The 25343-nt window shown below is 42.7% G+C and overlaps 8 protein-coding genes and 1 non-coding gene across 9 annotated transcripts; 5 read left to right on the top strand and 4 right to left on the bottom strand.

Annotated features, from left to right (window-relative positions):
- Positions 1 to 779: 779 nt before the first annotated feature.
- Positions 780 to 1526, bottom strand: RO3G_14357 (uncharacterized protein; the record flags this gene model as incomplete). The annotated part of the gene is made up of 3 exons (XM_067668941.1): positions 780 to 1000; positions 1053 to 1261; positions 1447 to 1526. The coding sequence occupies 3 exons, from the start codon at positions 1524 to 1526 to the stop codon at positions 780 to 782; spliced, it is 510 nt and encodes a 169-aa protein (XP_067525042.1).
- A 704-nt stretch (positions 1527 to 2230) lies between these two features.
- On the top strand, positions 2231 to 3628 carry RO3G_14356 (uncharacterized protein; the record flags this gene model as incomplete). The annotated part of the gene is made up of 1 exon (XM_067668940.1): positions 2231 to 3628. One exon carries the CDS (start codon positions 2231 to 2233, stop codon positions 3626 to 3628), a length of 1398 nt encoding a protein of 465 aa, XP_067525041.1.
- Positions 3629 to 3981: 353 nt separating this feature from the next.
- RO3G_14355 (uncharacterized protein) lies at positions 3982 to 7702 on the top strand (the record flags this gene model as incomplete). Its single annotated transcript, XM_067668939.1, has 4 exons — positions 3982 to 4096; positions 4208 to 4662; positions 4708 to 7498; positions 7629 to 7702. The coding sequence occupies 4 exons, from the start codon at positions 3982 to 3984 to the stop codon at positions 7700 to 7702; spliced, it is 3435 nt and encodes a 1144-aa protein (XP_067525040.1).
- Positions 7703 to 7898: 196 nt separating this feature from the next.
- RO3G_14354 (uncharacterized protein) lies at positions 7899 to 8193 on the bottom strand (the record flags this gene model as incomplete). The annotated part of the gene is made up of 2 exons (XM_067668938.1): positions 7899 to 7908; positions 8036 to 8193. The coding sequence occupies 2 exons, from the start codon at positions 8191 to 8193 to the stop codon at positions 7899 to 7901; spliced, it is 168 nt and encodes a 55-aa protein (XP_067525039.1).
- A 3867-nt stretch (positions 8194 to 12060) lies between these two features.
- Positions 12061 to 14702, bottom strand: RO3G_14353 (uncharacterized protein; the record flags this gene model as incomplete). The annotated part of the gene is made up of 3 exons (XM_067668937.1): positions 12061 to 12596; positions 12711 to 13493; positions 13628 to 14702. The coding sequence occupies 3 exons, from the start codon at positions 14700 to 14702 to the stop codon at positions 12061 to 12063; spliced, it is 2394 nt and encodes a 797-aa protein (XP_067525038.1).
- A 758-nt stretch (positions 14703 to 15460) lies between these two features.
- Positions 15461 to 15532, bottom strand: RO3G_19176. Its single transcript has one exon. It is a non-coding gene; the product is annotated as a tRNA-Cys (tRNA).
- Positions 15533 to 15732: 200 nt separating this feature from the next.
- RO3G_14352 (uncharacterized protein) lies at positions 15733 to 19568 on the top strand (the record flags this gene model as incomplete). The annotated part of the gene is made up of 2 exons (XM_067668936.1): positions 15733 to 16664; positions 16724 to 19568. The coding sequence occupies 2 exons, from the start codon at positions 15733 to 15735 to the stop codon at positions 19566 to 19568; spliced, it is 3777 nt and encodes a 1258-aa protein (XP_067525037.1).
- Positions 19569 to 20025: 457 nt separating this feature from the next.
- Positions 20026 to 20349, top strand: RO3G_14351 (uncharacterized protein; the record flags this gene model as incomplete). The annotated part of the gene is made up of 1 exon (XM_067668935.1): positions 20026 to 20349. One exon carries the CDS (start codon positions 20026 to 20028, stop codon positions 20347 to 20349), a length of 324 nt encoding a protein of 107 aa, XP_067525036.1.
- Positions 20350 to 20812: 463 nt separating this feature from the next.
- RO3G_14350 (uncharacterized protein) lies at positions 20813 to 25243 on the top strand (the record flags this gene model as incomplete). The annotated part of the gene is made up of 4 exons (XM_067668934.1): positions 20813 to 21786; positions 21846 to 22512; positions 22663 to 25067; positions 25201 to 25243. Coding segments are annotated over 4 exons (4089 nt in total), but the record flags the coding sequence as incomplete, so codon positions are not given.
- Between the last annotated feature and the right edge of the window lie 100 nt (positions 25244 to 25343).

Genomic DNA, 25343 nt, shown 5'->3' with positions numbered 1-25343 from the left:
TCTTTGGAAGCCTATAGCGGCGCTAAAATTGAGCGTACAGACGTATGCTATACATCATTCGAAAGCCTGGGTCGTCTATTTTAGATGATGTAACATTAATTTCCAAAAATGGTAATATGCGGGAAATAATTAGGAAAGAAAACAGGCGCTATAGGCCCTGATTTTTATAGTTATCAATGAAAAATTTTTTTATTTATTTTAAGCACTTCGGAGTTTTTTTACGGGCGTACTAGGTGCTGAGGTATCATTTTCATCAGATTCGCTATCGGAATCGTCATCTGAGATAAAAATAAATGGCTCTTCATCGCCCTGATCACCAGTGGCATCTTCAAAGACGGTTGTGAGCAACGATACCAATGGACCTTGGTCGGCAATGCCTGCTCTGGTGAACGACACTTGCGAAAAGCAAACACGCATTGCCTTCCAGTGATTGCCAGCATGTTTTCTTCGCTAGATGAATTCCACTAATTTCCATGGCATCATCGATGCTGTGCGATGACGGCTGGTCACTCCTCGTTTGATACCATTCCAAGTACCTAATAGCAGGTTGTTAGCATTGTTTAAGAATTCTATGATCTACAGAAGTATATACCTTCTATTGTGTTAGTGCAGGCACCTGTCTTTGGATCGCGAAATGTTTTGGAGTGATTGACCGTTTGAACAACTAAATTTCGGCTTGGATCGCTGTCAATCCCCTTATGGCCTTTCCAGCAGTCTACCATGACAAGTGAGCCTGTAAACAAGGGTTAGGTGCACTGATCATCAAGTATATACATATTTCAAATGTTACCATCCTTAGCAAAAGTATCGATTATGAGCTTTAAGGTATTTTGGTTGCGGTTAGGTACCGTCAGTAAGAACACCTTACGTTCGGGCGTGCGCTCTACACCTCCAACAACCCAAACACCGTCTACCCTCTTTCCCTTATTGTACTTTCTTTTACCAAATTTGCTCTCATCTATTTCAACAACAATTGGCTGTCCATCACTGCCAACCCTACCTAAGTATGACTAATTAATTACATACTCTGATATCAACAAAGCATCATGTACCAACTTGAACATCTTCAATTCGAAGATCTGCCTCCATTACTTGATAGATATCTTTGACAATGCTGCGGACAGTTGGCAGGTTAAGTCCAGTCATGGTAGATATTGTTCCGTTTGGAACTTGCAGCAGAAAGAGATACACTACTAACAGTGTTTGATGGATAATTGACTTGCGACCTTGAAAGAAGGATCCATCCAGGTAAGAAATACGGCTACGACCGCACGCACAGGTGGTTGAGCCGCATCGCCAAAAGAATCCATCCCTGCTGGACTGGTTCAAGCGCATTTCGGAGCCTTCCTTGCACTTGCGCGATGAAAAAAAGGCACCGTTCTCCTTCAAGTAACTTTTACCAGTTGCCTTTAGTTATGTTCCCTCCCACTTAAAAAATAAACTTACTTCAATGTACATTCAGCCGTCATAGTTCTTTCAGCGATGTATGCAAGAGTTGGCATGTTGTTAGCAGCGTTAGAAGACATTGGAGATTGATAAAACTGATAAAAAGATGAAGGAAAGAAAAAAAAAAAAACAGAAATAACAGGCCTTTTTATATTTTTTTTACATGTTTTGTTATCTGTCCGAAATCAGCCGATAGATAGGCAGCATCTCCGCAACGGGAATTCGTTTTACCATACAGAACCGATAAAATTTTTCCGAAAACTTTTGATATTTCCAAAAAAAATAATAAGTTACTTAGACCCAAAAATAATGCAAAAAGTAGACTATGTTTGCTGAGCGTCTACCGGGAATCGAACCAACGCCTTTAGAATGAGAAGCCATTAGCATAACCCAACAACCACAAATGTTGATTTGCCGATTCTCGTTTCGCAAGCCTTTTTGTCATACAATTTTTGGTTTTTGGAGCTGTTTTTCTCGACCTGCAGAAGTCGTATCTCGGTCCGGACTTTTTTCATGACCTTCTACTTGTCATCCCTCTTGAGTGAAGTAATGAACAAGGAAGAAAAAATGACTGTTCTTAGTAGATCTCGCAATTGGCCAATTTTGGCTTAATAAACTCCGCTTAAAAATGATGTAATCGTGTTCTGTGACCCCAATTACCATATTAATCATACCAAACTCCGCACGCGGAGTTTGTATATATATATATAGTAGATGGACGGTAAATCTTTCATAGATCCCATTTTTTTCAATAAGCCACTCCAGCTACTACTACCACTACAACATGGCCGTCATCACCCGCAACAACCGCCCCACTCGCACATCTCGTGCTTCCATCTCTTCTGTCTCTTCTTTGTCCTCTGTTGTTTCTGAGGTTGCCTCCTCTTGTCCTGCTTCTCCTGTGGCCCCTGGCCTGGACAACTTTTCTGACCGTCCCGGGTCACTTTCCTACGTGGAAATGGTCACTGGTTCCCGTTCTCGTTCGCCTTCTCCTGCTGACTCAGTCAGTGGTGCTATAGGAGAGAGACTTAACTCTCTTTCCATAAAGAAGGACGAATCGTCCTCAGTACGTGGTGACGCCATTAGTCTGTCCACTGCTGAAGATGACGTTGCCATGGAGGATGCACCTCTGAACAACGCTCGCTGCGCCATTAGCGGTGAGAAAAAGAACGCCTCGCGTTCTTCTAAGTCTGTTTCGAAAAGTAAGAGCAGCATCCCTGAGAAGCTGAAACGCTTTAATCGTAAGTACGATGAGACAGCTGACTTGCTCGACAAGTTAGTTGAGAAGCGTGATCTTGAAGAAGATGAGTCGAAAAGAAAGACTCTTAAGATCCAAATACGCGAGTACAGGGAAGATTTGGACTACTACGAGGAACGTATTACCAAGCTTGAGGTTAGCGCTAATGAAATTAGCCAAAAGATAAATGAGGTTGGGAACAATACCAACAATACTCGTGAGTCTGAGCCTACTGTCCCCATCAAGGTCATACCTCCCTTTCGCCTGTTGGTCAGTGCTGCTTACAATCCTAAGTATTACTCTTCCAGCAAGGTCAGTCCTGATGATGTGAAGAATGGCAATGCCTTTAAGACAGTAAAGGACTTCATCAGGAAGTTTGAGGCCATCGTGAAACATTATGGTGTCAACATTGACAAGAACTGGCTAGGATATCTCCAGTTGTCCATTGAAAATGGCCAGGATGATAGGAGCATCAATTGGCTCCAACATAAGCTGACTGTCGCTGATTTTAAGAACAGCAATTGGGAAGGCGCCAAGACCGCTCTCATAGGCAAGTTTGGTGAGTCCTTCACCTACTTGCAGTATCGTCAAAAGCTGATGAGAATCAAGCAGCCCAACGGCGAGTACTTGAACATGTATGTGGACAGATACATAGATCTTTTGACCAAAGCCAAGTTTGCGGACAGTCCGCTGGCAGTGATGCATTTCCTGGGCACATTGCTTCCACCTGTCAAGGATTGTTTGGAAAGAAGACTGGCTGAAATACGTGCCAAGAAGAATGCTGATTTCATCTTGGAAGACGATACGTTGTCGAAAATCCAGACAATCATAGAAAACAACAAGATGCATTTCATAGAAGAATGCAAGAAGATCTTCCCTGGGTTTGAAAAATCAGGGAACGATCTCAGTTCAAGCCTGCCGACAAGAAGGCACCAAGGCAAATAGAATCGAAAAGAAAGTTTCATGGCGACGAGCAGAGGCACTTTCCCGAAAACAAGAATAGGGAAAGAAATTTCCATAAAAAGCCGGCACACAGCGCGCCTAAATGTCGCTATTGTGGGGAGAAATATACCCCAGGTCACCTTGACAAATGTCGAGAAATGGAAAAACGTCGTGACCATTACTTAAATAAAGATACGGGTTGTAGAGCACGCAAAGATGCACCCAAAAACTATACTGGTAATTTTTCCCAAAGGCGTAGATCATTTGAAGAGAAAATTCATAATGCGAATGATTCACGTATAACGGTTCATAATATTGAGAAGGTTGAGAAACAGACCACTACTGAACCAGAGATCATGCAAACACATCCTGCGGATGAGGTTATGAATGACCTCTTAAATGATGATGAAATCATCAGTCCGTTTCAAAAAGCGTTGAAACAAATTCGGGAGAAAAAGAAGCACAAGCAAGGTAATGTTCGTTGCTATAGTTTAAAAACAAAAGAGGAGACACATCCTACTATGCTTCAAAGCCCTTACTCATTACACACTCCTTTCTTATTGAACGATCATAGATTAATAGCTCTCGTCGACACAGGCGCAGATGTTTCTTTCATAAGTAAAAATGCTGTTAATAAATTGAAACTGAGTATTATCCCAGTTCATGGTTCATTACTCTTAGCTGATAAAGAAAAAACTGTTAAACGATTGGGTGTGACCGATAAATTAAATGTCGGATACAAAGGGCAAACTGTAGCTCATGAATTTGAGGTGTTAAATATGCATGATAAAGTAGACGCTATTTTCGGGAGGGATATTTTACCAAGTTTAGGAATTCACCTTGTTGGTGTTGCCACCAATTGGGATGATAACAAAGTCAAATTCGATGATTCTATTGAAGACTCAGAATACATTCCAAATGTTTCCAATGCTGGCACACCAGAAGAGCATGAAGCTTTACTACAAGCACTGCAATCTCACATTGATAAAAATCAACGGATTGATGTTCATTCCTTATGTAATCTACCAGAAGCGGTGGTAAAGTTAGACACTCCTCATGGAAAACATGCACATGTCCGGCAGTATCCTATTGCAAATAAGATGATGCCAATCTTTGATGAGGCTGTAAAAACATGGCTCGAGAACGGTGTCATTGTACGTGCACCACCCTCACCATGGAACAGTCCAATCACATTTGCTCCAAAAAAGGATGCGAATGGTAATCCCACTGATTACAGACCATGTATTGATCCTCGTAAAATCAATGCCCTACTGGAGTCTGATAACTATCCATTGCCATTGATCGACGATATTTTTCATGATCTTGCGGGTTCTACAATTTTCACCTCACTCGATCTCAAAAGTGCATTTCATCGATTGCCCATTCGTAAATCAGATCAGGTCAAAACCACTTTTACTCACAGAAACAAACAATACATGTTTCGTTCAGCACCGTTTGGATTGAAACATGTCTCCAGTCATTTCATGCGCATCATGAACCTCATCCTCAGTGATCTATCCAATGTTCATGTATACGTGGATGATATTGTGGTTGGCACTCCAGGTGATTCCATGGAAAAGCATTATCAAGCTGTCAGTGCAGTCATTGATAGACTCACTCAACATAACATGATCCTCAATCCTCAGAAATGTCACTTTGGCAAAAGAAGTGTTCATCTGTTGGGCTTCTGCATTTCTGAAAAAGGGAAAAGCTTGGATCCACGTAAATTGACAAATATTGCTGACTGGCCCCGCCCCAAAACCGGCAGAGAAATGATGCAATGGCTAGGCACTGTTAATTACTTTCGTGCACACATCCCTTGTGCTGCCACACTCACTGCTCCTCTAGATGCGTTACGAAATGTTGCATTCATAGATGATATTGATTGGACTCCTGAACTGCAAGTTCACTTTCAAAGCATCAAAGACATATTATGTTCCAACGTTGTTTTGAGTCCATATGATCCTACCAAATCCCTTTATGTTGCCACTGACGCATCTAACACTGGAGTTGGTGCAGTTCTATTCCAAAAATTTGACGAAAAACAGTCGGGTGGACTCACTGTCACCACCATCAAATACCTCGGCTTCATGGCACGTTCTTTATCCCAATCTGAACGAAATTATTCTGTCACTCGGCGTGAACTCCTCGCTATTGTGTTTGCTTTGAAAAAGTTTCACAAATTTTTATATGGTCATCACTTTACCTTATATTCTGATCATCGAGCACTCACATACTTGTTCACGTCAGATGAACTCAACCCCATGATGGTGGGTTGGATGGACACATTATTGTCCTATGATTTTGACATCGTCCATATACCCGGTGTACAAAATGTTTTACCTGATGCTCTTTCACGTCTTTTTCCACCTGAAAAAGAACTGGCAGGGAGTGATTCTAATAACAGCACAGTAAAACACCAAAATCTTGCTTACAAACCAAATCTAAAAAAGGAACATGAATTAAAAATGAAAAAAGAGAACCGAAAAGTGTCCTATGTCCAAAGTCCTACCAAATTCAGTGACAAGGACTATATCACTCCACCATATGAGGATCGACAAGAGATTCTTGATGGAGTCCATAAATTCGGACACTTTGGAGCTGATCATATTGTAAAATCAATCCACAACCAAAACCTACATTGGCCAAATTTATTAGCTGATGCAGTAAACTATGTAAGCAAGTGCAATACCTGTCAGAAGTACAATATTGCCAAAAAGGGTTATAATCCTCATCGACCTGTCTACGCTTATGTTCCTGGGGATGCCTATGCCTTTGATTTAATTGGGCCTTTTCAATCCAGTAGCAACATGTATACATACGTGTTGATTCTAGTCGACATTTGCACCAGATTCTGCGTGTTGAAACCCCTAGTAGACAAAAAGGCAAAAACCGTTGCAGGTGCCATGGTTGATACATTTTCCTTACTCGGCTATCCCAGACACTTTGTATGTAGCGATAACGGCTCTGAATTCAAAAATGAAATTTTAGAGAATCTGTTCAATGCAATGGGTATCGACAAAAGATACACCACTCCTTACCATCCCTCAGCAAATGGAGCTGCTGAACGTTACGTTCAATCTGCTAAAAAGATATTAGCAAAGTTCCTTGAAGGTGCCACCGAAGATTGGCATCATTACATTCCATCTGTACAGCTCATGATCAACAATAAGATCTCCACACGCTTGCAGACTACACCTTTTTCATTGATGTTTGCTCGCAACATAAATGACTTCATTGAATACAGGGATGATGCTGGTGAATTAAAAAAGAAGGAGTACATGCCGCACGATGAGTTGCTGAAAAGAATCGACTACATGTCGCAAGTTGTCTTCCCTGCTATACAGGATAGGACCGACCTTTACACCAAAAGGCAAAAGGAAAAAGCTGACAGCAAAAATCGTCAGTCCACATTCCCGGAAGGAAGTTACGTAATGGTGCGTGACAGAGAGCAGTACAATAGCCTCTCACCGGTCTACAAAGGCCCATATCGTGTTGTACGTCAAGTACAAGGTGGTGCTTATATACTTCGTGATGTTGACGAAACGCTCATGTCTCGAAATTATTCTCCAGAAGAATTAAAGCTCATTTCACAGGATGAAATCATTCCAAAAGATGAATTGTACGAAATTGAGGCAATCATCAACCATAGAGGCGAACCTGAAAATAGAGAATATCTCGTACGCTGGAAAAACTACAGCAAAGACGATGACAGCTGGTTAACTGCTGAGGCATTTACTGATCCCGAGTCAATTAACATTTATTGGCGCAAAATGGGTAAATCCATAAATCAAAATGGTGAAGTAGTAAAAAAGAAAAATAATGAGGCTGAAAAGAATAAAAAGCAAAAATTACCCTCAGACTACGCCCCTAGTAAATTACTGACTACGACAATTATGAATGAACAGTCAAAGTCTGGAACTATGTCGCACAATAGACAATCTCATAATATAAAAGAAAAAAAGAAAGCTCAATCCAAACATAATGGTAATGCTTTATCCAGATATCCCAAACGAAGACTACAACAAAGTCAAGAAGGCTTTGATCGAAAAACAGATCATCATGAAAGCTCCGTAAAAAATGCCGTGACTGCAAATAGTAATCTTAGGCACAGCAAGCGCATAAAGAGAAATTAGGTCACACAAAAATTTATAACTGTTCAAACACTTCCTATTCAACTTCCAAACGTTGATACCAACTGGTAGGGGGTGATGTCGTGTTTGGTCATTAATGATGTCTTTATTCATTATTTTATTATTGATCTCAGTCCAGCCTACGTCAGACTATACAATTAATAGTCAGACGATATAATCCAGGGTTCATTCTAAATTATTAGTTCCTTTCCTTTTTTTACTTAATAAATAGTAGTTGTTAGCTATTGACTTCCTACTGTTTTCATATTATAAGTACCAAATATCGCAGTAGCCTCCGTCTTCGCACTGATTAAGGTAATTGTTGAGGTGGGCTTCTACTCCTTCAGGACCATATTCTTCATAGATCTGTTTCAAATACAACCCAGCAGGGACAGAGAGACCAGAAAAAAGAGGAGAGAAAGTTTCTTGATTCATTTTTGCTTTGTTTTGTTGATAATAAGATAGGTTTGCTCTAAATTTTGTTGATTATTTATACGTTTTTTTTTTTTTTTTTTTTGTAAGTGTGTGTGAGAATTATTGAAGTAACACGTTTGTTTCAGGATCGAGTCGCATATCATGATCTCTGACATTTTCCAAACACCATTGTACTTTGGGTAACAAATAGGGTTTCAGACGATTTCCGTGTACCCTTCTAATTCTAGTATCTTGTGCATCCAAGTTTTTAATATGATACGTTCCTTTTCCTAATGAAAGGTGTATAATAAATGGACCATCCCATTTGTCTTGTAATTTGGCAGACCATGATGTAGATAGGGAGTCTCGATATAATAGTACTAAGTCTCCTAGTTTGAAAGGGGGCTTTAATTCTCTGCTTTCTTCTAATATTCTTTTCTCAATGGCCTTCTTTTGAGTTGCTTGTACTTGTGCTATAGCTTTTGCGGCTTGTTCACGTATTCTTCCCAAATTATATATCTGATGTATCGTTCTATGTCGTAGAATGGCTTCATACTTTGGTGAATTTCGTTCGTAGACATGATGATCCAAGTCAAAAGGAGTTTTTGGCTCATAACCATATGTCATGAAGAAGGGTGATTGTTTAGTCGTAGCTTGTTTTATACTTCGGTACGCAAACAAAGCAGCAGGTAGGTACACATCCCAATCTTCTTTCTCCTCGACTGATCGTTTTTGTAATATTGAAGTAAGTGTTCGATTGAAACGTTCAATTAATCCGTTACTTTGTGGATTATATGGTGTTGTCGTCTTGTGTATTATTCCATAACTTCTACATACTTGTCGGATTAAATCACTCAGGAAAGGCTTCCCATTGTCCGATACTATAATAGTAGGGCAACCGTGTCTACATATTATTTCTTCGTATAGAAACATAGCTATTTCTGCAGCTGTTTGAAAACGCATTGGTCTGGCTTCAACGTATTTGGTCAGGTAGTCTATTCCTGCTATGATATATCGAAAACCCGAACGTGATGCTTGTACATGTTTAACATCTAAGGCTATTCTATCGAAAGGCTTGGTAGATACAGGCACTGGATATAATTCTTCATTCAGATGCTTCTTTCCATGCACTTGACAATGATGACATCTTTTTACATATTCCATTATGTCTTTGGCCATTTTATCCCAATAGTATCTTGCAGCGATCTTATGTAGTGTGTTGTTGTATGCCAAGTGTCCTCCTAAAGGATGCTGGTGATATGCGTATATAACTTCTTCTGCTTCTTTCTTGTTTAATACTTTGCGGATCAATCCGTTCTCAGTGTTATATCGATAAAGTATGCCTTTGTATAGGGTAAATTTTTCGGATTCCCTAAGTAGGTATTTTTCTTCTGTAGGTGTGAGATTTGATGATAATTTGAGTGTTTCCAAATATTGTTTCAGTTGTTGTATCTGGCTATCTTCCATTTTTGTGATCTTGTGTAATGAATTCTTTCAGTGGCTTTTTGTTTATTGTTCAAGGTGAATTTGTATTGTTTCAGGTTTAAGGTTTTTTTTTTTGAATAGGTTGTTTCAAATTTGTGTGGTGTAAAAAAAAAAGAATTTGTATTGTCTTGTCCGACCGCCTCCTCTATGTAGATTTTTGTTGTTTTATAATGTTTTTGTGATTGTTTTATAGATTTATGTTTCAACTACCCCTCCCATCCTCCAATGGTAGATAATAACGATAATATTAATGATATATATATAAAATGATAAGTTGATAGGTTGATAATATCTAAGAATTGATTGTTGTAGTGTTCCAAATAGGCGATATTAGTATCCTAATCTGGACATGAAGTCTGCGCTCTCATTCACTCTTCCTGGACGATATTTGATTTCGAATTCGTATTCTGACAAGATAACAATCCATCTTGCTATGATTCCCGTTGGGTTACTTGTTTTGAGTAATCCAGTTAAGGCCGAATGGTCAGTGATGATAGTGAACTTCTTTCCTAATAGGTATGGCCTGAAGAGCTTTACTGCCCACACCACAGCGAGACATTCTAACTTTGTAGGAGCATAGTTAACCTCTCCAGATTTCAATCCTCGACTAGCAAAAATTACCGGGTGTTCACGACCTTCTTTGTCTAATTGTGTGAGTATACATCCTAATCCTAGCTTAGATGCATCGGTTACTAGTATGAATTCTTTGTCGAAATCTGGTCTTGCCAAGACAGGTGCAGTGGTGAGTAGCTTCTTTAATTGTTCAAAGGCTCGTGTCGCCTTATCTGTCCAGGGTACTTTCTTTTTTGTCTTTGTTAGCTCATGTAGAGGTCTTGCGATTGAAGCAAAGTTTTTGATGAACCTTCTATAGTATGAAGCTAATCCCAAAAATGATCTTGTTTGTGTTACTGTCTTTGGTATAGGACATTCTACTATCTTTTGAATTTTCGATGGATCTGTCTGTATTCCTTCTTTTGTTACAATATAGCCAAGAAACTTGAGATGTTTTTTGAAAAAGATACATTTCTCTGGGTTGAGCTTTAAATTCGCTACATCAATGCATTCAAATACTTGTTTAAGGTGTTCCAAATGTTCATAAGGGTTTTGTGAGTAAACGTTAAGATCGTCTATATATGCTACTAGACATTTGTTCAATAAGGGTCTGAAACATAAGTCAATGAGCCGTTGAAAAGTGGATGGTGAGTTTACCAATCCCATTGGTAGCATGTTATAATGATATGTTCCAAATTTAGTTGTGAATGCGGTGTATTCCTGGCTGCTTTCTTCTACTGGCACTTGGTGAAATCCAGCTCGCATGTCCAAAGCTGAGAATATTTTTGCTTTTCCTAGTGTATCAAGTAAATCATCTATTCGAGGCAATGGATATGAATCTTTCTTGGTGACAGTATTTAACTTTCTGTAGTCAATGACCATACGATAATCTCCGTTCTTCTTTTTAACTAATATGACAGGTGCAGCCCACGGACTATTTGAGGGTGATATTATTCCGAGTTTACAATATTTGTCTAACTCTTTTTGTAAGTAGTCGGCTTCTATAGGACTAAGTCTGTAAGGACGGTGTCGAATAGGCATTGTGTCTTTTTCTAGTATGATTTTGTGTTGGATAAGGTTGGTGTGGCCCATAGTGTTGTTGTCCCAATCAAAGATGTGCTTGTATCCTTGTAATAGCTTACTAAGTTCTAGCTTTATGTCGTCAGACAAGTCCTGTATTTCGAATTTGTCTAGAAGTTCTGGGTCTAATGTTTTCTTATCTTCCTCTATTTCACTAATATGTCTTCTTTCCAAAGCGCACAATTCAGGGTTATTACTTAGATTGTAGGCATTTACTATAGTATCCTTTTGCAGGTTGAATTTTTCGAGCATCCCTAATTCTTCTTCAGGTTCTATTTGTATGTCTTTCTCCGTTCTATTGAATATATGTATTTCCAAATTCCTTTTGTTGGATACGAGAGATGTACATGGATCAAAATATCCTTGTGCAGGTAAAAGAGTTGGATGGGTTACGTCTGTCGTATCCCAACATACTTTAAACATGATTCATATTCAATTTATAAGAAATCAGAGTAATGAATGCTTTACAAAGATTTATTACAGTCTTTTCTCTATTGTTCGGTCATAACTAATTCCACTCCTTTAACTCAATGCAAGCTTTTAATATAACTCCTGATGCAATGCAACATAAATGAAAGATCAGATCTACTTAAGAAATAATTATAAAACAGTCCACTTGCATAACCAGGAACAGATCCTCACATTAAAACTTATTGACACTAGATCTACAGTTATAATTAATTAAAGTATCTTGAAAAGGATTTAATTAAACCTCCATGAAAATAGTATAAATACCAGACATTATAATATTAAATAAAGATATAACTTTTTTCAGTCTCGTTGAATTTTATAGTCTTTTTTATTCTTACGAGATAACACAACGTCAAATAAATACACATGATTATTCCGTTCTTCAATAGGCTTATCGATTGTTATGGTCTTTGATGTGTTAGCCTGAATGGTAAGACCTGTGGATGATGCTTTTATACGGTAAGTTTCTTTTTCCAAGATTATGTCGACTTTTTCTCCTTGATCGTCGTCTAATACTAGTAATGATTGTCCTTCTTCTTCTTTTTCGACGTCTTCTTCTTCTGAATGACTTTCTTCAGATTCTGTTGAACTATTTGTATCCGTATCATAGCTTTCATCAGACTCTTCATTATCAAAGTGTACATACTTAGTTATTTTGGAATTTGTTAAACTTATAGGCTGCTGATAATTCTGATGAAGGGCTTTTATCTTTGGCAAGGCTGCATTCTTCTTGATAAAATGTATTTCTATTTCAGCTTTCTTGTTTTTGTATTTCACTTTTAAGGTTGAGCTGTTGAAGTCAATTTTAGCCTTGGCACGATTTAACCAATTGGTGCCTAAAATGAGGTGCGAAGGACATGATGGTAGCACTTCTACCGTACAAGGAATAATGATGTCTTCTTTTACTTCTATTGGTACGTCATAAATTATTCCTAGAGCAGGTTGTTTACTATTATTTCCAAGTGTAAAAATGCTTTCAGACGGTGCGTCTATTTCTAAACCGAGTTCATCAGCCAATGCTTTTGACATACAAGTCTTGGCAGCTCCACAATCTACTAGCGTCTTGATCTTTTTATCATTGATATGTACAATACAATGTGCTGCGGTTGTATTTAATTCATCGTCAACAATATCTAGAGCTTGTATCATTGGTTGCTGTTGATTTTGTTGTTGCTGTTTTGTGGATATGCGCTTGGGTCTACATTCGCTGACTAGCTTTCGTCTTAAGGTTGGAGCTACTTGGATAAGTTCTCCTATTTCGATATCTGCTTTTTGCTTCATTACATCAGAAACTATGTCATACTGAATTAAAGCTGGTTCACTTTTAGTTCTAGTTCGCTTTTGTTTGATCGTTTCTCTATCTTGTACAGGTAAATCTGTGTCCATGTTTATATCATGTTGTGATGTATTCTGTTGATTGCTAACTGGCTGAATTTCTTCCAAATGACTTCTCGTTACAACCTTTCTTGTTAATGTAGGTTGCTTGCCCTTCGTCTTCATTGTTGGCTTTGTTTTGTTATAAGGAGTAGCAGTAGTAACATCAGGAGGTCGTTCAGGTCTTATTGCAGCACAGAGCTCTATTTGAGAAGGATCATGATTGATTTCTGTATCTGATAGGATGACATTAAGTTGGTGTTGAGAGTTTTCATGTTTAATGGATTTGTTATTATTGTGGGTGTTCGATTGACCATTCATTTTATCATTAAAAACAACCGACCCATTCAGTTTTTTGACTGACTAGGTTGTTGAGGTTGAGATTGTTGCACGGGCGGTCTGTTTTGTTGCGGACGGTAAGCTTGATTGTTAAAGTTATTTCTGCTTCGTCCTTGATTGTTATAGTCTTGTCTTCCGTGATTATTATCGTTACGTTGGTAACCATTGTTATTATACATATTATTATTGTAGTCATTATTGTTATAACTGTTATTGCCATTTTGGTATTGATACTGATAATTATCATTGTAACGATTACGACGATTGTAATTTCTAGCCGGGTTTTGATATTGTTGTTGGTTACCCAATTCATTTCGGATGGTTTGTTGAATAAGATTAACCAAATCCTGTTGATTATTATGTTGGCTATGATATGTTCCATTGTTCCTTTGAACTTGATATGGATAATTTTGGGCATGATAATTATTACGAGTAATTTCCAATGTTGATAGCTGGTTGGGCCCACTTACAATCTGAGGGTTAGGTATTACAGTGTTGACCATTCCGTAAGGATGTAAGTTAGAGATTGGGATTACTTGAGCAGGACCTTCGTTTGCGTCAATCAGTTCAATGTTATGATCATTTGTCGGATATCGCTGATGATAAACACCATCATCATGATATATGAGTGCGTGATTTACATTTCTTGGTATGAATGGGTTGTCAACCATTGCGATCTTGCGTGGACGGTTTGCGTTCCACCAACCTTCTGCGTGGTTTAACCAATCTTGAAATGTTCTAGCACTACTTTGTATACAAAATTGTTTGATATCCCTTAATAAACCTGCGCGAAAGCGGCTTTCGATTACGGCTTCGCTAGTGATATTAGCCAAGTCAGCAGCTTCACGTAATCTTGAAAGGAATATTTGAGGGTGTTCTTGTTCTCCTTGGATCATATCATTGAATTCCAATTCGTAATTCTGAATTAACTCAGGAGTAATGTAATGACTTTTCAAAAGTTCCATAGCTTCATCGTAGGTCACTTGTGGACGATCCTTGAGTATAGTTTTTTCAAAGTAGACTTTAGCAGCTCTACGTAATTGAGATTTGAGAATAGCGAGTTTGCGGTTATCACTATGTGTGTTGCTGAGTATAAGGTAGGAATCCAGTAGCTCTTGAAAATGGCGAAAGTCCTCGCCTTCATAGCCATAGAATTCGATTAGTTTAGGACGGTATCCTTGAATTTGGTTGCTGCTTTGCACCAACGCGATAGGTTCTGTCGTTGCCATTGTTGATAGTAAGTGTTTTGATATTGTTGATTCGATTTTGATTAAGTTCTTTTGATCAGTTCGATAGATTTCTTGATTTGTTGATTTATTTCCCTCGTAGTGACCACCAAATGTAACTTGTTAGTACTTGGGACTTGGCTTGTGTTAAAGTGATGTAGATTTGTTTAAATTGAGGTTTGAAGTCTTGAATGATTTGAGTTTAGGTAACTTGATTGAACGTTTAGCAGTTCTTTAGAGTAAATTGTCTTTGAGTAGTGACCACCAGATCTTTTTAGATCAATAAGGTTAAGAATAAGATTGTTTGATAAACGATAAAAATAAAAGGGAACTTTCTTGATTTGTGATAACTCGGGTATCGGATCAGAAAGAATAAGTAAAAATAAAAAGAAAAGAAAAGGTAATTGTGACCCAATAAGAAAAGATTGCTTTTTTTTAAGCGCAAGAGGATTTGATTTATTGAATTTATTGGATAATGTTATTTTGTTTAAAAATATTCATCTTATTTATATAAAAATTGGCGTGGCTTATTGTTTGTGTTGTTTGACATCTATGTCGAACGACATCAATGTCGCTGGACATCAAAATTATTCTTGTGATCAGCATTGTTCTCTTGATCTAAAATTTCATCATTTGTGCTACAATAGCTTGTAACTTGTTGAACATGAACTTCATTAAAAGAAAAGCAACACAAATATCCATATATAGAATAAAAAGATGACACAAGCGGGTAAACGTATACCCAGAGCAAGATTGAAAAAAGAGGAATCCGTGGATTGAACACGGGACCTAAAGATTTGCAATCTTCCGCTCTACCGCTGAGCTAATCCCTCACTTTTCTTTCGCTTTTGGTTAAAAAGGTAAACTCGTTTATTTTTCGAAAAAAGCCGATAACTCCACCAAATCAAGCCATCCATCTCCAATTTTTACACCATTCGATTCATCTTTCAAAAACACACCTTTTGGTTTTTTTAATTTTTCGAATACACCAAGTCTATATCACTTTTTTTCAGTTTCAAGTTTATCAAAAACGATGGGACCTTTACGAAAAAACTTGGGGTCAAGGATCCCCAACGCCGCCGCCTCAACAAACTCAGCAAATTCAAATGCTGACGTCACTCTTCAGTCTTTGGCTGCTGCTTACCAAGATCTGACTGCCCGCTTGAGTGCCTTAGAGCAGCTCCAGCTCGAAAACGCTCGTCTCTTGGAGCTTACGCAATCTCAAGCCAATGAGATTGATTCCTTGCGTGCCCAACTGGCCGCACAAACCGCCGGGGTCCCTAAAAGCACCCCAAGTTCAAGTACCGCCGTTTCTTCTTCTGCTTCTCCTGCTGCCGCAAATGGTGCTAAAGAGACCGTTTCTTCGCCCACCTTGGGTACTGCTGCCTCCTCTTGGGCCACTGTTGCTTCACGTGGTTCAAAAAGTAAACTCCGTCGTCGTGCTGCTGCTGCTCGAGGCTTCCAACCGGTTACAGGTGAGCAAGGTTTCGACTATGTGTATATCCCTCGGTCCCGTAAGATGTCTTACACCGAAGCTCGTCGCCGTCTTGGTCGTTTGGGTGTTGACACCTGGCGGGTGTTAGACGTTTCGTTCCCCGCCCACTCAGTTGTTGGGCTACTTGTACACCTTCAGTACAAGCCTGCTCTCGTCGCCTTGCTTGAAAAAGCAAAGATCAAGGTACTGGATCAATTCGATCCCTTGGATCCCAACCACCTTGCTGACCCTGCTTTTGCCTCTGCGTCTCTTGAGGTACGTCAAGAAAAGATGGCGCACATCTCTAATGAGCGTTGTCTTCGTACCCTTGAGCGCTTGCGCTATCCCGTTGCTGTTGCTGTCTCTCGCTTCTTCTTGGCTAATGCCATGGTGTCTGACGAGGCTGTCTCTGAAGTTTTGGCTTCAAAACAAGATCGCCCTGCCTTCCCTCGCCACCGTGATCAACCCGACGACGAAATGATTCTGGATCAGTATGATCAAGACCGTCCCGACTCTCGTTCCAGCTTTGGATCATTATAATGATGAGTAGTAATACTTGTCATTATAATGAGTCCTCGGTCTCTGCCTCTGGTATGGTCCCAGATTTGCTCACTCCTTCCTCTCCTTTGGTTTCTTATGGCTCTCATGGCTCCCATGGTCCGTCCACTCCTTCAAATAATACATCATCACTCGTTCCGCTCACCATCGGCTTGTGGAATGCCAACGGTCTCCAGGCTTCCACAGTCGATGATCTCCTCCGTCACTGCCAGTCGTTCTCGTTGGTCTTTATTACCGAAACCTGGTTGCTTCCTCCTGCTCGCCTTCCCACCTCATGGCAGCAGTTTCATCTTTATGGATCTCCTGTTGCAGGTCAATATCGTGGTTCAATGGGTGTCTCTGCCTTGGTCTCTCCTCGGTGCTCACTTCCTGTGGTTGAATTTCCTGTGAACTGTAAGTATGCTCTTGGTCTGCAGTTGGGTCGTTCCTTACGGCTCATCTGCCTCTACTTGCCTCCTTCATTGCCTACTGCTGAGGTACAGTCTGTCCTGGACTCTTTGCCACTCACTGACGATACAATCATCTGCGGTGATCTGAACGTTCGTCTTGGTCGTCTCGTTGGTGACTCTCGTACTAACATGCGTAGCTCTGTCCTTCGTCGTTGGTGCGACGACCATGGTCTCAACATTCTGAACAAGACACTTGCCTATGGTGTTCCAACATACCTGACTTGCCGTGGTCATGCTGAGGTAAGCAGCATTGTAGACTACTACATCACCAACATGCCACTGGTCCATTCAGCAAGTATCTCGGTCGCCTTGGACCTTTCTCTGGGGTCAGACCATAAACTGATGTCTCTCTCTTTTGAGTACTCGGTCCCTGTGGTCCCTTCTACGCAGTCTTCTCCTTCTTTAGGTCAAGTTCGTCGCCTTTGGAATCTGTCTCGGTTGAAAGAACCAGAAGTTCAGAAGCTTTATGTGTCTACCTTTTGTTCCTTGTCTGCTGCTTTGCTTGACCAGCTTCAACAGCTGTGTTCAAGTCCACCGTCAACGCGTCCACCCATTGACCATCTTAACGATGAACTCAATGCGGCCATCTACTCTGCTCTGGACAAGTCAGTAGGATCTCGTGTCTCTAGACCGAAGCAATGGAAAAGGTTCTGGACCTCTCAACTACAAGCCTTGGCTGATCGTCGCGACTGGCTCTACCGTAAGTGGCGTTGGTCCCTTGGGATTGACAAAGCTTACTGGTGGGGTCTCCATCAAGAAGCTCATGTCCGTTTCCGCACGGCTGTCAAGCGTGCAAAGCGAGAATCCTGGCGTGCCTTTTGTGACTCCCTCGCTCGTGGTGACTTTTCTGCTGCGGTGCGTAGGGTCAAGCAAGTCCACAACCGTCGTCGTCCTCAAGTCTCCTATGCTCATCCTGATGGTCCCGTCGCTGGTGCCAACGCTATGCGGGATCATCTTGCATCCGTATACTCTGGCTCTGGTCTGCCATCCAGTCGTCCACCTCCACTTCCATCACCTGATGATCATGTCCCATTTGATCTTGGTTCCATTTCCGAGGATAGTCCATCTGGTTCTGATCTTGGCTCTGGTCTTGGTTCTGGCTCTGGTCTCGGCTCTGGTCCTGGTTCTGGCTCTGGTCTTTCTTCTTTTTCGGCTGACTCTGTTGCTGACACAATGCGTCGTCTACCTTTACGCAAAGCTCCTGGCTCTGATCATCTGCGTACAGAGATGCTTATCCCCATTCGTAAGCAAGTCGCTGCTATCCTGGCTCGTCTCTTTGATATCTGCTGCCAATGGTCATACACTCCTTCTCCTTGGCGTCATGCGCAGGTCGTGCCTATCTACAAGAAGGGCGACCCTCATCAACCGTCAAACTTCAGGCCGATCTCCTTGACGTCCATCATTCGCAAGCTGTTTGAAATGTGTCTCTTTCCACTTCTAGAAGATGTCTCGCCTCCATTGGACATTGCTCAAGGCGGTTTCCGTCCACAGCGAAGTGCTCTTGACCAAGCCCTCTGCTTGCATGACTTGATGCAAGAGTACTATCGTCGAAAGCGTCATTTCCCTGTTGTGGCTTTTCTTGATATCAAGGCTGCGTATGATACCGTCGACAGACGTGTCATCTGGCAATCCCTCTTGGCTGTCAATGCTCCTTTTGCTCTGGTCTCTGTCTTGGCTCATCTCTTTGATGATGTTTCAATCGCGGTCCTGCTGTCCAACCAAGTCTCAACACCATTCACTCCGAGTACAGGTGTACTTCAAGGCTCTGTCCTGAGTCCACATCTGTACTCGATTTACATCAATACGCTGCCTGCTCTTCTTCGTTCTGCTGCCACCCGTACAACAACGATGGTTTCGTCCTTGTCTCCTTCTGGTCCTCCTGGTCCTTCTGGTTCTGGTTCTTCTGGTTCTGGTCTTGGTCTTCCTTTTGGTCCGTCATTGGATGTCTCCTCTTTGTCTCCGTCTCCCACTGCTGTCAACTCTCTTCTTTATGCTGATGATGTGGCTATAATTGGTTCTGCAAGCGAAGTTAAACAAATGCTTGACCTGGCTCAAATTCATTCCCAAGTGCTCGGTTACAGATGGAGTCCCACCAAGTGTGCCATCCTCAATGCTCCGGATCCGACGTCCTCAAGATACGCCCGTCTCACACTGTATGATGAAGACATACCGTCTGTTGATGAGTTTGTTTACCTTGGTGTTCCATTCATCCGTAATGGTATCTCTCCGTCTCGTCTGGTCGCTCACCGCAAGCCTGGTGCTCAGCTCAAGATGGCCCAACTGTTGTGCTATTGGTGCCAATCGGTCTGGTTTCTCGTTGCTGTTCTCTTCTCGCCTCTATGCTATGTTTGTACGTCCCAAGTTGGAGTATGGCCTAGCCATCTCTAAGCTGCTCAAAAAGGACTATGACGAGCTAGAGCGCGCTCAAAGCCGGTGTCTGCGACTGATCGTTGGTGGCCACAAGACCTCGTCGACAGTTGTGCTTCGGCACATTACCAATCTGCCTTCGATGCGTTTCCGTGCTGATACCTTGGTATTGAAGTTCTGTCTCCGTGCTCAGACCTTGCCTGATGACTGTCTCTTGTCGCTGCTCTCTTCTTCGCTGCCATCGTCACTACTATCAACTCTTCGCTCTCGACGCATTGTGCTCGATCACCCACCAGAAGTTACGGCTCCTTCTCGGCTTAAAACCTGGTTACATGCGTATCGACAGCAAGAGTTTGATCAGTTCCTGGCCTCGACATCTCAAGTCTTGATTCGTGCCTGTCGTCCTGTACTGCGTGTGGATCCAATCCTGTATGTTCCTGCTTCGCGTGCTGATCGTAGTCGGCTTATACGTTGGCGTATGGGTTGGCTACCTGGTGATCCCCGTCCTTGTGCTTGTCTGTTTGGTCATACCACTCGTGCGCATCTCATGGTTTGTCCTCAGGTCCCATCAGCTCTCTGGTGTTGTGTTCCTTTCCCTCCTGCTGGTTCTACCGAGCTGCACATTGACTATCTCTTGTCGTTGTTGCCTGTTTCTCCTTCTGCTCGTTGTCCTCCGTTCTGGGTCAGTCTTTGCACTATCCTTTGGCACTTTGATCGTCTCTGCAACCCTGACGGTGACTACACCAACGATCCTCCACCTGGACTGCTTTGGCATGAAAGGTCGCCCTCCTCGTCTCGGTGAAATGTGTTCGGATCTTCCCTCTGGCTTCTGCCTCCCACTGCCACACCTTTTAGTGCACGATGCGGAGGAGACCATGGATTTGATGATCTACAGAATAGCTCTTTTGATATCTCTTTTTTTTGGCTGCTTTTATCTCTCTCCTCTTTTTTGGTCCATCAAATGGTCGCTAGGACTTTTTTCGCGTCATGCATATTCTCTTTTTGTACTTTGATTAGCAACTAATGACCTAAAGGTCGACTGCATTAATCTTTTAAATAAACACATAAATTTTCGACTGAGCTAATCCCTCGTTACACAAAGATTTATTAATTTTTTATTTTTTAAATCTTTAAAAAGCTCATATCTCGCTCAATACTTGTCATCCATCAACAACTCTTGCACCATTCGACTCAGCATAATTATTTGCATATAATAGCCAATTTTCAACTCGCTGCGTTAATTATTCACCATTTCTTTTTTTGCAATGTCTACTAATTCATTTTCTTCATCTGGTCGAATGTCGACTACTCGACCCCCAACTGTGGTGCCAACAGGTGTTTCTACTGCTTCCATTTCAATTCAAGATCTGTTTAGCAAGTTTCAAGAGTTGGAACAAAGAGTTTCTTACCATGATGGGCTGCTTCGCCAATTAGAGGAATTGCAAGCTGAAAATGCTCATCTCAAGAAAATTACGAATGAGCAATCTGAAGAGATTGCAACACTTCGTGCAAAGCTTGGTTCTGTGACGTCCTCTGGTCACTCTGGTTCTGTCAAAATCACAAAAACCGTTCCAAAAGTTGGAAATGTCGCTGCTGCTTCCGCCATTTCTGAAATGGAAGATGGTAATGTCAACGCTATGCCATCTGGCACTGAAGCTTCTTCTTGGGCCGTAGTGGCTGCCAATGGTAAGCCTCGAAATAAGGTACGTCGTCGTCTTGCCGCTGCTCGTGGCTTTCAACCTGTCTCTGGTGATCAGGGATTCGAATACGTCTATATCCCCAGATCTAGGCGTATGTCCTACTCCGAGGCGCGTCGTCGTCTCAGTCGACTTGGTGTTGACAACTGGCGTGTTCTTGACGTGTGCTTTCCTGCACATTCTGTTGCTGGTCTGCTTGTGCACTTGCAGTACAAGCCTGTTCTCCTTGGTCTGCTCGAACGAGCAAAGGTTCCTGTCTTGACTGATTTTGATCCTTTGGATCCTCAACACTTGGCCGACCCTACCTATGCCTCTGCTTCCATTGACACTCGCTTGACTGCCATCGCAACTATCGTTAACGAACGCTGCTCTCGTACTCTAGAACGTTTAAGATACCCTGTTGCCGTTGCTGTTTCCAAGTTCTTTCTTGCCAACGCTATGGTATCTGATGAAGTTGTCTCGGAGGTGCTCTCCTCAAAAGAAGATCGTCCTACCATCCGCCGTCACCGTGATGACCCTGTTGAAGACATGGCCATGGACCTGTATGATCAATACGATGCTGCCTCTCGTTCCAGCGAAAGATCATTATAATGATGTGTAGTAATACATATTATTATAATGCATCTTCTCGCCAAGTCTCTGATCCGTCAATACCATCGTCCCAGTCCATTCCTGTGTCTCCGTCCACTCCTTCAAACCATCAATCATCACTCGTTCCGCTTACCATCGGCTTGTGGAATGCCAACGGTCTCCAGGCTTCCACAGTCGATGACCTCCTCCGTCACTGCCAGTCGTTCTCGTTGGTCTTTATCACCGAAACCTGGTTGCTTCCGCCTGCTCGCCTTCCCACCTCATGGCAGCAGTTTCATCTCTATGGTTCTCCTGTTGCTGGTCAGTACCGTGGTTCGATGGGTGTCTCTGCTTTGGTCTCTCCTCGGTGCTCACTGCCTGTGGTTGAATTCCCGGTGAATTGTAAGTATGCTCTTGGTCTGCAGTTGGGTCGTTCTTTACGGCTCATCTGTCTCTACTTGCCTCCTTCATTGCCTACTGCTGAGGTACAGTCTGTCCTGGACTCTTTGCCACTCACTGACGATACAATCATCTGCGGTGATCTGAACGTTCGTCTTGGTCGTCTCGTTGGTGACTCTCGTACTAACATGCGTAGCTCTGTCCTTCGTCGTTGGTGCGACGACCATGGTCTCAACATTCTGAACAAGACACTTGCCTATGGTGTTCCAACATACCTGACTTGCCGTGGTCATGCTGAGGTAAGCAGCATTGTAGACTACTACATCACCAACATGCCACTGGTCCATTCAGCAAGTATCTCGGTCGTCTTGGACCTTTCTCTGGGGTCAGACCATAAACTGATGTCTCTCTCTTTTGAGTACTCGGTCCCTGTGGTCCCTTCTACGCAGTCTTCTCCTTCTTTAGGTCAAGTTCGTCGCCTTTGGAATCTGTCTCGGTTGAAAGAACCAGAAGTTCAGAAGCTTTATGTGTCTACCTTTTGTTCCTTGTCTGCTGCTTTGCTTGACCAGCTTCAACAGCTGTGTTCAAGTCCACCGTCAACGCGTCCACCCATTGACCATCTTAACGATGAACTCAATGCGGCCATCTACTCTGCTCTGGACAAGTCAGTAGGATCTCGTGTCTCTAGACCGAAGCAATGGAAAAGGTTCTGGACCTCTCAACTACAAGCCTTGGCTGATCGTCGCGACTGGCTCTACCGTAAGTGGCGTTGGTCCCTTGGGATTGACAAAGCTTACTGGTGGGGTCTCCATCAAGAAGCTCATGTCCGTTTCCGCACGGCTGTCAAGCGTGCAAAGCGAGAATCCTGGCGTGCCTTTTGTGACTCCCTCGCTCGTGGTGACTTTTCTGCTGCGGTGCGTAGGGTCAAGCAAGTCCACAACCGTCGTCGTCCTCAAGTCTCCTATGCCCATCCTGATGGTCCCGTCGCTGGTGCCAACGCTATGCGGGATCATCTTGCATCCGTATACTCTGGCTCTGGTCTGCCATCCAGTCGTCCACCTCCACTTCCATCACCTGATGATCATGTCCCATTTGATCTTGGTTCCATTTCCGAGGATAGTCCATCTGGTTCTGATCTTGGCTCTGGTCTTGGTTCTGGCTCTGGTCTCGGCTCTGGTCCTGGTTCTGGCTCTGGTCTTTCTTCTTTTTCGGCTGACTCTGTTGCTGACACAATGCGTCGTCTACCTTTACGCAAAGCTCCTGGCTCTGATCATCTGCGTACAGAGATGCTTATCCCCATTCGTAAGCAAGTCGCTGCTATCCTGGCTCGTCTCTTTGATATCTGCTGCCAATGGTCATACACTCCTTCTCCTTGGCGTCATGCGCAGGTCGTGCCTATCTACAAGAAGGGCGACCCTCATCAACCGTCAAACTTCAGGCCGATCTCCTTGACGTCCATCATTCGCAAGCTGTTTGAAATGTGTCTCTTTCCGCTCTTAGAAGATGTCTCGCCTCCATTGGACATTGCTCAAGGTGGTTTCCGTCCACAGCGAAGTGCTCTTGACCAAGCCCTCTGCTTGCATGACTTGATGCAAGAGTACTATCGTCGAAAGCGTCATTTCCCTGTTGTTGCTTTTCTTGATATCAAGGCTGCGTATGATACCGTCGACAGACGTGTCATATGGCAATCCCTCTTGTTTGTCAATGCTCCTTTTGCTCTGGTCTCCGTCTTGGCTCATCTCTTTGATGATGTTTCGATTTCGGTCCTGCTGTCCAACCAAGTCTCAACACCATTCACTCCGAGTACAGGTGTACTTCAAGGCTCTGTCTTGAGCCCACATCTGTACTCGATCTACATCAATACGCTGCCTGCTCTTCTTCGTTCTGCTGCCACCCGTACAACAACGATGGTTTCGTCCTTGTCTCCTTCTGGTCCTCCTGGTCCTTCTGGTTCTGGTTCTTCTGGTTCTGGTCTTGGTCTTCCTTTTGGTCCGTCATTGGATGTCTCCTCTTTGTCTCCGTCCCCCACAGCCATCAACTCCCTTCTTTACGCTGATGATGTGGCTATTATTGGTTCTGCTAGTGAAGTTAAACATATGCTTGACCTGGCTCAAATTCATTCACAAGTACTTGGCTACAGATGGAGTCCCACCAAATGTGCCATCCTCAATGCACCTGATCCGACGTCGTCAAGATACGTCCGTCTCACGCTGTACGATGAAGACATACCGTCTGTTGATGAGTTTGTTTACCTTGGTGTCCCTTTTATGCGCAATGGCATCTCTCCGTCTCGTCTGGTGGCTCACCGCAAGCCTGGTGCTCAGCTCAAGATGGCCCAACTGTCTGCTATTGGTGCCAATCGGTCTGGTTTCTCGTTGCTGTTCTCTTCTCGCCTCTATGCTATGTTTGTACGTCCCAAGTTGGAGTATGGCCTAGCCATCTCGAAGCTGCTCAAAAAGGAATATGACGAGCTAGAGCGCGCTCAAAGCCGGTGTCTGCGACTGATCGTTGGTGGCCACAAGACCTCGTCGACAGTTGTGCTTCGGCACATTACCAATCTGCCTTCGATGCGTTTCCGTGCTGATACCTTGGTATTGAAATTCTGTCTCCGTGCTGGTACATTGCCTGATGACTGTCTCTTGTCGCTGCTCTCTTCTTCTCTGCCATCGTCACTACTATCAACTCTTCGCTCTCGACGCATTGTGCTCGATCACCCACCAGAAGTTACGGCTCCTTCACGGCTTAAAACCTGGTTACATGCGTATCGTCAGCAAGAGTTTGATCAGTTCCTGGCCTCGACACAGCAAGTCTTGATTCGTGCCTGTCGTCCTGTACTGCGTGTGGATCCAATCCTGTATGTTCCTGCTTCGCGTGCTGATCGTAGTCGGCTTATACGTTGGCGTATGGGTTGGCTACCTGGTGATCCTCGTCCTTGTGCTTGCTTGTTTGGTCATACCACTCGTGCGCATCTCATGGTTTGTCCTCAGGTCCCATCTGCTCTCTGGTGTTGTGTTCCTTTCCCTCCGGCTGGTTCTACTGAGCTGCACATCGACTATCTCTTGTCGCTGTTGCCTGTTTCTCCTTCTGCTCGTTGTCCTCCGTTCTGGGTCAGTCTCTGTACCATACTTTG

Source organism: Rhizopus delemar, genomic scaffold (assembly GCF_000149305.1).
Source record: "Rhizopus delemar RA 99-880 supercont3.14 genomic scaffold, whole genome shotgun sequence".
Taxonomy (NCBI): domain Eukaryota; kingdom Fungi; phylum Mucoromycota; class Mucoromycetes; order Mucorales; family Rhizopodaceae; genus Rhizopus; species Rhizopus delemar.
The sequence above is the reverse complement of the archived record's forward strand: the minus strand, read 5'-3'. Positions and strand labels throughout refer to the sequence as shown.